The following is a 14,433-nucleotide window of genomic DNA, read 5'->3' as shown; positions in this document are numbered from 1 at the left end:
CGGGTCAACGTTGACATATTTTACCTTACTTTTGATAAGTACTTATGAATGAATCGTTGTCAAATCAAGAGACAAAGATCACAGATAAACTGCCAAAACATCCTGCAACAGTTGCATGACATGAATGTGATGAGGCATCAATAACAGCACAGACACTGAGCGATGTAGAAAAAGAACATCATTTATTTACAAATAGATATTTCGCAGAGTAACTCCAAAGTTTCTGTAAAAGATTGTCATACCAAAACACGGTTCAGTCGTCTCTAAGTTGAATTGTACAAGTGTGACACGGTGAGCATAAAATACATGCACATATATATCTGTACACTCTGATCCCGTCACCAAAATAGATCTGATTACAAAAGATAGTGCTCAATATAAACATCTGTTTCACCAGCTCGCTCACCGTTCGCTTTTCACAAGTTCTGAGATATTCCTCCTCTGGGTGCGGTGTACTAAAATAACAGAGCTGCTCAAGCTTTGCAAAAATAGACTCTGCGGTGTCTCTCGCCGCGGTCTGAATATTAAAACACTTTTCCATCTTCGACAACAAATACTGATGTGTTGTTGCTGGCTGAGGAGAGGGTTTAGGGAAAATACGATGAGTTTCTTTTCTCTTCTCTTGCGTTTCTTTTTACAGGCAAAGCTAGTGTTTCCCTCACCCCGATTGAGGTTAAGCGGGCAACAGGAAAGTGAAACGCTCAAGATCCGTGTTCAGGCTGTTTGCAAATAATATGTGGAGAGTTTCTGGGCTGAGTGTGGTGGAGCAATGCATGAGCACACAGAGTTATAAAGAAAAGAAAGGGAGAACTTCGACCTGTGCCTCGCTTACAGAAATAAATATAAAGATATTTGGATTGGCTGCAGCTTGAACAAAGGCTGCTGTGTGCCTTTCTAACAGGAAGAGAATAGCTGGTAACACGTGCTTCAATCTATAAACTCCATCAATCTTCAATTTGTCAGCACTTCTAAGCAGCATTGCAGGAAAATGCATCTGTTAATCCTGCAGAAAGGGATTTATATACATATGCATACATACATATATATACATATGCATACATATATACATATATAGGGTATCATGCATGCATGGGGTCTCTTAATAGGAAGATGAGGTTGTGGTTATTGATTTGATTGGTGTAGTTTCCATTTTTCTTCATTACAGCCACTATGTGTTCTCTATTAAATGGTGCCCACCAGTGGTAGCATCCAAAAAGACATGGTGGCAGACAGTAATGCACATGGCTACACCCACAGACACACTACAGTTACATCTGTCCCCTGGACACCGACAATAAAAGCATCAAATGGGCTTCAAGTGTCATGACAGACGCGTATATGAGGGAACACACCGTCGCAGCGTCAGCGACTACGCTAACATGCACTCGATGTTCTGGTCTTTGTCCTCATTCCTGCATTCGCAGGAATGAGGACAAAGACATGTTTACATGTAACGATACAGGACTCAACACTAAGGACTGCCTGCTGACTCGGGGCAAATCAAATGACACGTCGGGCTTGTGAATCTAGGAACTCATTTGCCCGGTTGGGCAAGTGGTAAAAAAACTTTGTTCTTTGTTATTTTATTACCACTAATAAATAAAACAATTTGTATAGAAAGTAAGATTTCTGACCCAGACGTAAAAAAACATTTACATGGAACCCTGAATGAAAATGAATATTCCACTAATATTTGTGTTTACATGCAGACATGCTAACTCAGATTTACGTACAATGTCACTATGACGTACGTCCTACCGCTCGGCCCTCTAAATAACTTAAATAAGAATTAAGTTTAAAGTAGGTGTGTTTCTACGTCCCACTAGAAATGTGGGCTTTTTCTCTCGCCTCGCAAACCGCTGGCTAGTGAGTCTGTTTACACCGCACAGAGCCGTAAACAGGCACGAGGCCCTGTGGAAGCAAACCGCCATCAACAAAACCATTTAGATGCATATTCTGAATGCACTGTGCGCAAGTCCAAAGAATGCTCCTAAAACCAGAAGAATATTGGCATATCCCATGTCTTGAATCAGACAATGATAGATTCAGAATAAGGCCTTATTCAGAAAATAATGCATCATAGACCTGTATCATATTTGGAACATTTGTGGAACATTAGTGTGCATGTGAACATAGTCGCTGACCAGGAAACTAGAGGCCAAAGACTGAAGCCAATTCTCGATAAAGAAACATATGCTATAATGTATTATAAAATCTACACACAGCAGCTTTCTACAGGTGTGAATAGATTTGAGGCATGTCATCATTTCTATATAGTCCAATGTCATTTAAATCTCCCATGTAAAGAACAAGAAACAAGGCTTTCAACTATCAAGTCACAAAAAGTGGTCTGCCAGCTCTTGAAGAACATAAGAGTCCATCCTGGGGCGACGGTGTTCTGGACTATTGTTGTACAGCATATTTGAAGAGTTGAGAAAAAGACTCGACTATAGGCGAGCAGTGAATCAAACGTAAACGGAACAGGGGTCTAGCAGCAGTGAGATCCTCACCACAGGGCTCCTCCTCTCCGCATCAATCTCCTCTACATAAGTGTGTAGAAGCTATAGTGAAAATAAGTTAGAGTGGATTGGTTTTCCCGGTGACAGATGGCTGCTGTCAGACAGGCTGATAAACAGAATGCAGAGTTCCTCTGAGCAAGGCCTCGGACAAAGAGCTGCGACGCCCTCTGCTGGCAGCTACAGGTAGCTTCTAGTCACATCACTATCGTTCTCTACCTGCCACGGGTTTGTAAACTTCACAGACACGCCCTGCCAAGAAGAATAAACATACGGCCATGTTTCCTCCAGAGCAGCTACCGCTTTACCCGCTCAGTCACATAAAATAGATCCAAACTCTTCCCCATGTAGAGGATTTATTGCTAAAAACCCAAGCAGCCCACTTCTTCTTCACAGTATCAGAACTCTCCCTCTCAGAAGCACCTCAAACATCACCAACGGTGAGCTACAAACACACTTCAACAAGTGGAGCGAGAGGTCAACGAGTCAGAAGAGGAATTATCTTATGGTTTAACAGTTTAATCAAATCACATTCTTCTAGAACAAAAGCCACTGATGCACTTTGATGTCCCCAATAAAGGACGAGAACATTACAAGCTCGCGCAGAAGTCTCGTGCACACAATAACGGATTGAAATGCTGGTCACTAACAAACATTTCTCTATCTTGAGGCTCATTTTTGTTTTATGATTATTTCTCGCAGGTTATGATGACATTTAATGACAAGCTATTGCTGAGGTCTGGTGAAGCAGACTTGAAGTTAACCAGTCAAAGGGAACCTTCAGTGTTGTTCAGCCTGGACCGTAAGTCACTAATGGAAACAACAATATTTGTAATTGGTCCGGTATGGAGTGAGAGCTGTGATGTGATCAATGGGGTCAACTCTTCCCCTCAATGAACGTCCACTAAAAGTGCTTCTTTGTTACCACTCACAGACTCTCATTGAAAAATAGAAATAAAACCTTTTTGCTTCGCTCTCTCTCAATCCAGTCTGTTATTGTGTCTGACCAAGTCTCACTAGAAGAAGTCTTCTTCAGAACTCTCGCCAACTAAATATTCAGCTGAGACATTAAAAACCATTTACAGAACACAAACTCTGACAACTCTCCAACAAGTGACCTCTCACCAGATTTCCGAATGAGACTTTGTTTGACCCAATAACCAACAGACCGGATCAGGTGAAAGGTAAAGAATAACGTTCAATTTCTCTGGAGGGTTCTTTCCATAATGTCAGAACAATCTGAGCAAAAAAGAGAACTTGTATTGGACGAACATTGACGGCGAGGATCACATTACGGCCCGTTTAGCGGCTGCAGCGCTCTCCTTCAATACTGGAACAGTTTTAGGACCTCAAAGTAAAAGATCTTCAAAAATGTTTGAAGACTAATAACAATCTCCAAGGCCAAAAGACCAAAACATACTCTGTGTAAGGACACAAATGCAGACGTTTCAGGATACACAAACTCAAGTTCGGGAGTTGCAGTGTCGGAAAATATGTCGAATAAAATCCTAAAGCTTCGGATTATACTACACAACACGGCCGTGGACACCAAACGAAGTACGGACGTCTGCACATGGGTCCCTGCAGTCCTTCATGGACATCAGCAGACCTAATGAACCCACACAGCACCTGAACCAGGGTGCAGTGCCCAGAAGGAAGCACAGGGAAGTTCATTTGTGTTTTCATTTGAATTGTTTTGTTATTTTAATTTGATTAAAGACTTTCTCGAGTAATATCCACTAAAACTATTAAAGATTACATAACGCTGCATGCTTTAGTTGATATTGTACTGTCAGACACTTTCACACCTGTAGCTCGGTTCACTTGGTCCGGACAGAAGAAACCACTTTCTAATGGACTGATACTGCGTTTGACTTTGTGATTGAGACGGAAACGACCGTCCAAGCAGTCTCGATGCAGTTGTTTGACTCACAGCTTTTATGTCCTTCCTCACAAACAGCTACACATAGTATGTTTCAGCCATAACTAGCAGCGAACCCCTCTAAGCTATCCCATCACCCTCACCAACAGAAACCGACCACATACAGAGGTATATAAATAGCTATGAGTACATCGTATAAAACACTGACCGCGTCCAGCAGAACGTTTCTCTACCACAGCAGAGTTGGACTTCCAGAGGAAAAAACGAGCCCACAACCTCATAAAGGTAGGTGATGTAGATGTGCTCCTGCTGTGTATTTCCTATTCCAACATCACACCAAAGGAGATTTGTGAGCCTCTGTGGACCACAATGCAGTGCAGCCAGAAGAAAAAACGGTTTCTCCAACAACCCACTACAACGATTTCCACGCGTCACTCCAGAGCTGCTCAAAGGCATCAAAGGATAATTCAGGTCTATTAGAACATGATAGAGTTCTGTTTAGACTCAACCCCACTAGTCCCGCCCAATTCAACATCCAGTCCTGAACCCAACCCGACCCAAAACCCCATACTTTGTCGAGACGTGTAGCAGGACTCTACAACTCAGGTCTTATTTTCATAGCTTTGCCCATGGTTTCTATTGGTTAAGGGGGGTAGACATGAGACATGACCCGACAGGTTGGGAACAAACGGTTTATCCAGATTATCTAAACTACTTTAGTGGAGGTCAAACTGAAAGAGAGCCCACCCAATACTGGATTTATTTGGCCAATGCCAAGATGTTACCGTTTAAAAGCTGATGTATTGGCCAATGCTTTGACAGCGTTGACCATGCTGAGAAATACGATGGCACGGTATCCTGTCGCAGTGTGTCATCAACCTGACATGACATCCTTGAAGACGTCACCGTGAATCGGATTAATCAAAAAACCAATCAGCTGTTCCAGCCCTAATGTATGCGTACAGCTACTACAAATAAGGAACCAGGAAGTGGACTGTCCGAATGCAATACCGTGCTTATTGTATTATTATTGATAGACATGGCTGCAGAAATTACAAAAATAAGACCTAATAAACTAGAATTATCTAGTCTTTGAGTTTGACCGAGTGGAAAATGAGTACACCGATACGTTATGAGGCTCCGTCACAGATTGATGAGATCTGTGTGTGTGAGAGGATCTGAGGAGGAACTGGCCTTCAGGTTACAGAGGCTCATTCCCAGCAACGTGAACCCCCCCGACCGAGACCGAGTCACTCTGTAGAGCAGCTTCAGAGGATTTATCCACATATCGAGGGTCCATAGATCGTAGAACATGGCAACTTAGTCCAAATGGCTGTTAGCGCTGTCGGCCCTAACTGGACCTCACCTGAACTCTTAACTTGGCAAAAAGAAAAAAATAAACATGACATGACAAGAGCAGAGAAGTGTGAGGGTGTGGAGGGGGTCAGGAGAGGCAGAGGGAGCTGGGGGAGGAGGTGAGGGTGCACACCGGTGTGGGCAGGCCATAGTAGGAGGGGTCAGTGAAGGGGAAGAGGAAGAGCAGGAAGAGGAGGACCCCTATCAGGTAGGAGGAGAGGATGGCGAAGCGGTGGGGGTGCTCCATCGCCGTGCTGACAGCTGGGAAACCCATGTAGTTACAGAAGGAGTGGCAGAGCACCGGACCCATCAGGTGACCTGCAACACACAAGAAGAGGAGATAGACCAGTATACAGGGGGGGGGGGGGGGGTCGAAGGGGACATGACTTTTTCTGGGTTCTGGACAAACTGTCAAAAGCGAGTTGGACTGCAGCCATTTGTCCACGTCATTTTATTTATTTTCAACATGCTGATTTGCACAACATGCAGAAGGTGTTTCTGTTATCTTCTAAATGTTTCTCCATCACCTCTATGCTAAAAGTCAGTTCTGCACCGCTGTTGCTATGGGAACGTAACATTACACCATGTGTCATCTAACGTTGTTATATTTTCTGTTTACTGCCAAGTATGAGTGAGAACATGACTTTAAGCAACCATTACCGTCTGTATCCTTTCTATTATTCGCCCCACTGATGCAGTCATACATTTGATTATCTTAACTGATATTACTCCGGAGAGGAAATCAATCCACGTCATAACCATTAAAAGGTTGAAGTCAAGTGCTGCAGTAGAAACACCGATAGTGTTGGTATGACATACGGAGATTAAATTAATCTTTTTGTCACAACAATCCTCTAGAATTTGAGGTCCAGTATTTTTCTTATACAGTATCTGACAAGTAGGCGCTGTAATGGTGTTACATCTGTTTGTTTTTAAGAGAAGATAAATGAATAAAATGTTGAAATATCAGTCAGACAAGTTGGCTGAATTTGTTGTTACATTAAATCAGGAATTTAAAAGAGTTGGATCAATCAATAGGGTGCAGCCCTAACTGTGAGCCTGATTAATGTAGATTTGTCATCACTCCATTTTACTGTTAGACATTTTGTGTGAAATCGTCATAATCCGCACATGAATTCGTGAGTTACAGTGTGACCTTTGACTTCCAAATTCTGATCAGCTCATCCTTGAGTCACGGTGGACGCTTGTGCTGAATTTAAAGAAATTCCTTCCAGATGTTCCTGAGATCCACGAAAACGGGACAGATGAACGGACGGAAAACTAACAATAAAACCTGATTTGAAGCAGATGCTGACTGATGCTTGAGGGTTAGTGGAACATTTCATGTCCAGAATGATCCAGACGCTGTTGCAGAAGATTTTCTTCCCAAGTAAGAACAAAAGACTTTGGTTGTAATTTGATTGTTTTTTGGTGTGAAAATAATCATCTTCCAGAATTGACGTATTGCCGCCTAAACGTTATCAGCAGGTCAACACACCTGTGACGTAAATGAAAGCTCCTCACCTGTTCTGACGAAGAGGAAGGCCGTGTAGGCCCCAAACACCGCTGTGTAGGAGAACTGGAACACTGTTAAGGACCAGAGAAACACGGTTCATCATCTCCTCCCTCCTGATACGATCGTGTGGTACAGTGGGATCCAGTCACACACACACACTACGCTAACACACGTCGGTGCTCACCTGCGGAGAGGAAGATCCCCGACAGCGTCCCTTGTCTGAACCGCAGCAGCTCGATCACATGGTGGAAGTGAGCTGGAGGAGAGACGGCGAACGTTACAAGTGTCGTGGATTTACATCAGCTGCTTTCACAGCCATGTCCTCCTGAGTGCTACGTGGATTCTAAACTAAATCATAAACAGGAATATTAGTCCTCTTTTAGACAAGTAACCACAGCAAAGGCCTGACAGCACCTAAAGGGGCCATACCAGTGATGCTTTATGTTTCACAGCTAGTCCTTCTTAAACTAAGCAGCCACTGGTTTTCATTTATTTCCACATACTTTAGAAATAAATCTACAGACTGTTGAAACACATTTGAGTTGATCCATCTCAGTGAACATTAAGTATTTATAATTAAAGCTGCATTCATGTTTTTTTTCCGACCACTTGGGGGCAGCAGAACAATATGCAAACGCAGCATTGTGTTGTTTCTCTGATGTGACTGGATGATTGTATTTGCATCTGTTGGTGTTCCACCAGCAAAGGATCTTGTAAAGTTGATATTGCTAACATGCTAGCAAACAGCTGCAGGCAGAGAGCAACGTGATCATCTCATTGGTGTCCACTGGAAGAATTTAAATTCAATAAATCCCTCTGACTTTAGCTCTGGTTTGGGTCTCCACCACCTCTTCACTATGCTCCACTATGTTCACCAGCTGCTCTCTAACCGTGTCTGTCTGCTGCTGAGCAGGTACGTGTTCTGTGGCTTTATCAGAGACTTTTCACTGAAAACAGCTGCAGATGCTGCAGGAAACCATGCTGACGAAAGGCTGAACATCTCTGTAGAGCTTAAGGGAAACTGCAGAGTCTCTGTGGGGTCCTTTAGTATTATGCATCATAATACATTTCTATTATAAAAATATTGATTAAAGCAACTTACATAACAGAAGGTATCATGTTAGGGAAGAACATTTTAAGAGCAGATTTGTTTGAAAAGTCTACACGGCATTACCTACGAAGACATTGACTCTATAAAGAACTGAAAACTCCAGAGGAGTGAAACGTGTGACACGATACGGAACCAGATAAATGTTATTGCTTTACTTTAGAGAGAAGATAGACCACAGGATAAAACTAAAAGAACAAAAGTAAAATCTACTCATTGTGCAGAATGGCCAATTTCAGAAGAATATACATATTATAGGTTTATAATTACTGATGCATCATGTGTTCATCGCTTTAATGCTGCAGCTGGTACAGATGGAGCTCATTTTAATCTATTTATTTATATATATATATCCTATACATTACATACTGCTGGGTAGCTTGTGAATTTTCACAACATTTTAGAGACAAATAAAGCCTTATTGATATAATAATCATAATTTATTTATATATATATATATTATTTATTTAAATGGCATAATGCTGATCTGTATCTGCCAAATAACTAGTAACTAAAGCGGAGTAAAAAGTTTCTCCCCCGAGATGTAGATGGAGACTTGGAACAGTGGGAAAAATAACTCTGAAGATCTAAAGGTGTTCAGTAAGGATTTGAAAAGTGTTGTTACAAAAAAATGATACAAAAAATACACACAACTCGCATTTGAGCTGCTAAACAATGGTATCAACACCGCTTCTTATCAAATAAAGCAGACATTACTTATACTACTCATTCACTGGAGCACAAGGTAACGTTATGAATACAATGAAACTGACACTGGCAGAACTCACCGACTCCAAAGAAGAGGGGGCAGGTGAAGATGGCAGCGAGAGGACCGGCACAGGGCACCAACATGGGCAGCATGCAGGCCCTGAACACCAGCTCCTCCGTCAGCGGCGCCACCACCTGATTCCTCAACCAGCGCATGTCGCTGAAGCACAACATCCAGAACCATGGGTCTGCAGGAAGACAGAGACAGAGGAGGAGGCTGTAGAGACAGCGCTTCATTATAGTTCACGGGCGGTTTGTGTGCAGATATGGAGATTTTGTCCAAATTTGAAAATGGCGCTAAAAATCTGTGACTTCATCCAAAAAGAAAGAAAAAAAAAAATAAAAGAAAAAAAAGATGACACAATCCAGCACGTTGCCTGTCTCACCCAAGGCCACCCGGATCCCATCCATGAAGCTCCAGGGACAGTCCATAGCTAATTGTGTGAGGGGGCCCAGAAACAGGACCTGCAGCAAGGACCACACACAAGACAGGCTCTAACTTCAGGCAGCAGGATGACATTGACCGATATCACTACTTATGAAAAGAAACAGCTTATTACTACAAATGTATGACTTGTGTGTGTAATAGTTAATGTTTGTCACTCCAACTGAAAGGTTCTATTGATAACATTGGCTGTTGGTAGTTGGTTTTGTTTAAAAATGCCGACTCGGGTTGTATTCCCCGTTGCCGCAGCGGCTGTCAGCAGTATTTACTGTGTGTGTGTTTACGTCATTAAAGAGGTATAATAAGAACTGTGTGCTACACAAAACATGCAGTCATTCTCATCGCCATTCAGCTCTCGTCCCAAAATCCATTTTCATCCTCCTCGATCCTACTTTCTCCGGCCCCAGGACGACGGGACGTCCTTAGGCTCGAGGCCCGGACCACTAGATAAACTATTTTTCTGCCAACTAAATTTGCTTTAATCATAAAACACAGAATTCAGACGAATTAAAGCAGAAAACATGAACTTTCAGAAAAAAATTAAGCGGAATCTGGGAAAAAAAACAATAAAAGTGATTTAATAGGGCCCTACGTCTTGACCGACGGCGTCGTCACAAAAGCGTAGCACCCACCCTCCGGTTCCCCCTCAGGTAAACACTGTTATGTCTGTCAGCACTGTTAGCAGCTGTTTGCACTGTTGAGAGCCGAGCTATGAATTGCGTATAGAGAACCTTTCAAGTGACGCTCGGTGGTTAAACTCTGCTTATGACTGATCATAGAAGATGTGTTCCTTACCATGGTGAGCATCAGAGGAAGTATGATTGCAGGAATAAGGCCTTCAAACCGGATCCCCATGAGAGCCAGTAACGATGGGACCGTCTAACACACAAACACACAAAAACACCAGTCTCAGTCTGATGACACAACAGCTTATGTGTCAGACAGCAACAAGACAAAACAGCACATGTGTGGCAAAATGAATACATTAAATCCTCAGGGTTTATAGTCAGTGGTTTCTGAGACACGGACTCACCCTGACACCTGTGAATTCTCTCCATGCCCACACAAAGAGAGGCGACAGGCCCGACACGATGAGTACACTGGTGAAGCGTCTCTTGATCACAGTGGGGTGATCCCTGAGAAAAAGGACCAGTAGAGACATTAATCACACATCACATGATGGGGGACAAAACTCAAGCTGGCAACGGTTTACAGCAGTCAAACACCACCAGCACAGACGTGCTTTTGCTAATGTGCAGAATGTTAATCATATCGTTTTAACGCTCTGTGGCTTCTCGCTTAACCGATGGAGCATCCTTGCCCAGTGCTTCAATACGGACTATTTCTTGGCTAGGACCAGCAACTTCCTGGAGTCTCTTATGGTTACCTAGCAACTGCTCCCAACCAACCAAGAACACTCTGGCACATAACCGGCTCTGATCTATTCAAGCGTCCCAATAAGCCATGATGGTGTGAGCCAGCATGCACAAAACCACGACTAGGGCTGTACCAAAAGTCAGTTATTTTCACATTCGAATCTTCAATTGAGGTTTTCAAGTAAAGCTTTGCACGTCTGTCATCATATTTTTTAGATCGATTTTTTGTTATCATGTTTGTATAAACGTAATTTATGGTGTGGTTCAACAGAATATAGACAGCGAAAATATTTTTTTAAATGCTAAATGCCAACGAATATGTACTGAAGCAGAACATTTTGTTAGATAAAAACACGTTTACATCTTTTTTCAATACATTTTGACATCGGGTGCTGATGTGTGTGAGAGGAGAGCGATTACACTCTCTGCTAACCAGATTACCATGGGACACCCTGAAGAACTGCTTATTTTAATGTATACTGAGCTCATGTAGTGCATATAAAGTTGTGCTTACTCAAAGTACCTGGGCCATGTAGTATTATTTAGGCATAAACTGTCTGGATAAAGGGGGCCTCACAGCTGACTTTCCTTTGGGGCCCCTAACCGGTTCATACGGCCATGGTTGTGCCAAACTGAGGAATCATCAGATACGTTCTTCAGTGTTTCATAACAGGCCACATGGCTGCGCTACTGTCAAACACAGTGTGAGGGCCACAAGCTCAGAGAGAAACGTACTATTCCTGAACACATGAACACATGTAAAGATTTGTGACTTTAATGTAAACGCTCATTGAGTCATATGGTAAATATGTCAGAATGAACATGGTGTAAATGAACCACGTAGCAGAGAGCACTACAACCGCAGAGAGGGTATCCGTCACACCGCTGTGTGGCTCACCTCGGCAGGTCGCTCTTCCACACGTACAAACTGCCCACATAAGAACACGCCAGCAGCAGACAGGACAGCACCGACACCCAGCACAGCCCGTCCGGCGGCACGAAGTCGCCATTGCTGCGTTTCATTCCATCTGTCAGAAAGTTTGGCGAGAATTCCTCCTCTTCCGCCATGGCGACTGCCGGTTGAGACTCAAGCAAACGACTCCTCGGCACCGGGGCGGTCGGTGGACCATCTAACGATATAAAACATCCACCAGCATGAGGTGTGAAGGTGTCAATAATCTCCTTTCCAAACGTGAGCTAATGTTGCTAGCTGGAGGGCTAGCTTCTGCGGCGCTCTATAACGACGTCATCATGTGTTGCATTTTTTTTCCCTTCTTCGAGGGGTTTTATTGCAGCTGGCATTGTTACTGTAGCATTACTGCCATCTTGTGTCGTTAAATATGTCCCTTTTTGGTCATTTCCTTTGTTAGGTTAGTTTCATGAGCCCCCCCCAAATCAAACAGCCTTTGTCTGATTTGCACACTAACGTTACCCTTAACACTCTCCTAAAATATCCTAAAACGGAAAAAGCAAATTAGTTTTACATTCCGGACTACAAAGGGGTCAACATGAAAAAACTATCAGAATCAGCTTATTTGGCCATGTATGCTAACGCATACATGGAATATGTCTCCGGTTTCCACTCCGCTCTCAATGTACATACACAGATTTACAATAAACAAGAAAATATATATATAAAGAATAAAAAATGGCAGCAAAAAAGTAGAACAGATGTAGGTATAAACATTTAACAGCTATATACAATATAGCTGTTAAATTATTCTGAAAAAACTATCTATCAAATCCAAAGTGGATTTAAGGTATATGGTTCAGAATATGTATCTCTAAACATAATTCTCCCATTCAGATTTGTTTTATCCGTGCTGGTAGCATGTAATTATAACCCAAAATGAATTACAAGTAAATCAGCTTGATTTCTTTAAAAACTCCACACTGTATTACTCCTCTTTCATCTGTTTTTTTATTGTAAAATTAAAATATAGTTTTATGATGTTTGTATCTATTGTCTGATTTTATAGATATTTCTTATGTTTTGGTCATGAGCTTTGGTTGTTTAGTACTGGAGGAGCCTGGTATTGTTCACGCTGTCACTGTGTCGCGGCTTACTGGGACACTTGAATTCAGCAGAACCATCATTAATGGTGCATTGTTTTCCAAGTCTCCATTTTTTCAAAGGACTTTGAGGACTTTTTGTCTATGTTAACTTAAAATTTGAGAAGAAACGTTCATTCTTTCCTTTGGAAACGGAACAAAACCTTCATGAAAAATAATTCAATGTGAATATTCCACTTGTTTATAACTGCTTGGATAGATGTTACTTTTTAGTAGCTTAAATAATGTAATTTATGTTTCTGAATCTATGGTGCAGTTTATAGGCTACTAATTACAGAACAGTTGATGACTACCGAAAATGTATTTGTCTGTTAGTCAAATGTCATATTCATAAATCCAGAACAACTAGCAGTGCAACCTTACACTTTTCTCTCTTGTATGTGTCCTGAACAATATCTCTGTATCAGAAAAAAAACATGACAAACTGTTGCTCTTCAGGACAACATTATAAAGCCCATCTGATGTTTAGTGATGTATTTTGCTAGCCGTTTTGATTTGCCCAAACAAGCTATATTGTGTAGGCCATAGGTAAGCTATGAATGGTATATTTCATAATCCCTGTTTGGATGTAATATCATTGAAATATACAGGATGCCGACCTAGCAACAGTTCATATGGTATGTTAAAACTCCTTTCAAAATGAATTAGGCCTATGTGTGCAGATCTGTTCATGAGATTGTAGTCTTTGGAATTATTCTGATGCCATACCTTTTTGTTTGTGGGAAAAACTGGAACTATTGTCACCAGATGGCGCCAAAGTAATGAATGTAGTGGAATGAACGTCCATGAGGTCAGGGTAATGGACATTTCAGTCTGGACTAATCCTTATAAACAGATATCTGCATATCTGTAGGCAAAGGGACACGCTTTTGGTATCAATTATTAAATAAATATTTGTAGTCCAAGTAGTATTAACCGATCACGTTTTGAGCAGGCTTTGGTTGAATGCAGGTGAACAGCCTGGGTTGATATAAGTGTGCACCAGAGCAGTGGACCTAAGACATTATCATCCCCAGAGCCATATATGGCCTAACGCCTAAAGCCTTTTACTTTAATGTGGGCGGTGCAGAGTTGAGGTCAATGTAATGCAGGAGGAGGATAAACAACACCAACCTCAACCTGGCAACCCAACACGTGTTCCCCATTAATGAATAAATAATTCATCAACCAATAATAAAGCCATAAGTTAGGTCTTTGATCGTAAAATGATGCATTGGTGCTTTTATGAGTCCTTGAAGGCACCATGATTTGGAACCCCAAATTTACCGGGTGCGCGTAAAGGCAGCACAATATTTCTTTCGAGAGAGAGAGAGAGAGAGAGAGAGAGAGAGAGAGAGAGAGAGAGAGAGAGAGAGAGAGAGAGAGAGAGAGAAGATAGGCGTGACATCGGGCT

The 14,433-nt window shown here is 42.1% G+C and overlaps 1 protein-coding gene across 1 annotated transcript; it reads right to left on the bottom strand.

Moving 5' to 3' along the window:
• Window positions 1-1,110: 1,110 nt before the first annotated feature.
• rce1a (Ras converting CAAX endopeptidase 1a) lies at window positions 1,111-12,225 on the bottom strand. Its single transcript, XM_076087185.1, has 8 exons — window positions 11,866-12,225; window positions 10,625-10,727; window positions 10,387-10,470; window positions 9,533-9,611; window positions 9,167-9,334; window positions 7,455-7,526; window positions 7,279-7,341; window positions 1,111-6,072 (listed from the first exon to the last, which is right to left on the bottom strand). The coding sequence occupies exons 1-8, from the start codon at window positions 12,033-12,035 to the stop codon at window positions 5,843-5,845; spliced, it is 969 nt and encodes a 322-aa protein (XP_075943300.1). The 5' UTR covers window positions 12,036-12,225; the 3' UTR covers window positions 1,111-5,842.
• Between the last annotated feature and the right edge of the window lie 2,208 nt (window positions 12,226-14,433).

This window comes from Anarhichas minor, unplaced genomic scaffold (genome assembly GCF_050575085.1).
Source record: "Anarhichas minor isolate MPS153535 unplaced genomic scaffold, ASM5057508v1 ptg000009l, whole genome shotgun sequence".
Taxonomy (NCBI): Eukaryota; Metazoa; Chordata; class Actinopteri; order Perciformes; family Anarhichadidae; genus Anarhichas; species Anarhichas minor.
The sequence above is the reverse complement of the archived record's forward strand: the minus strand, read 5'-3'. Positions and strand labels throughout refer to the sequence as shown.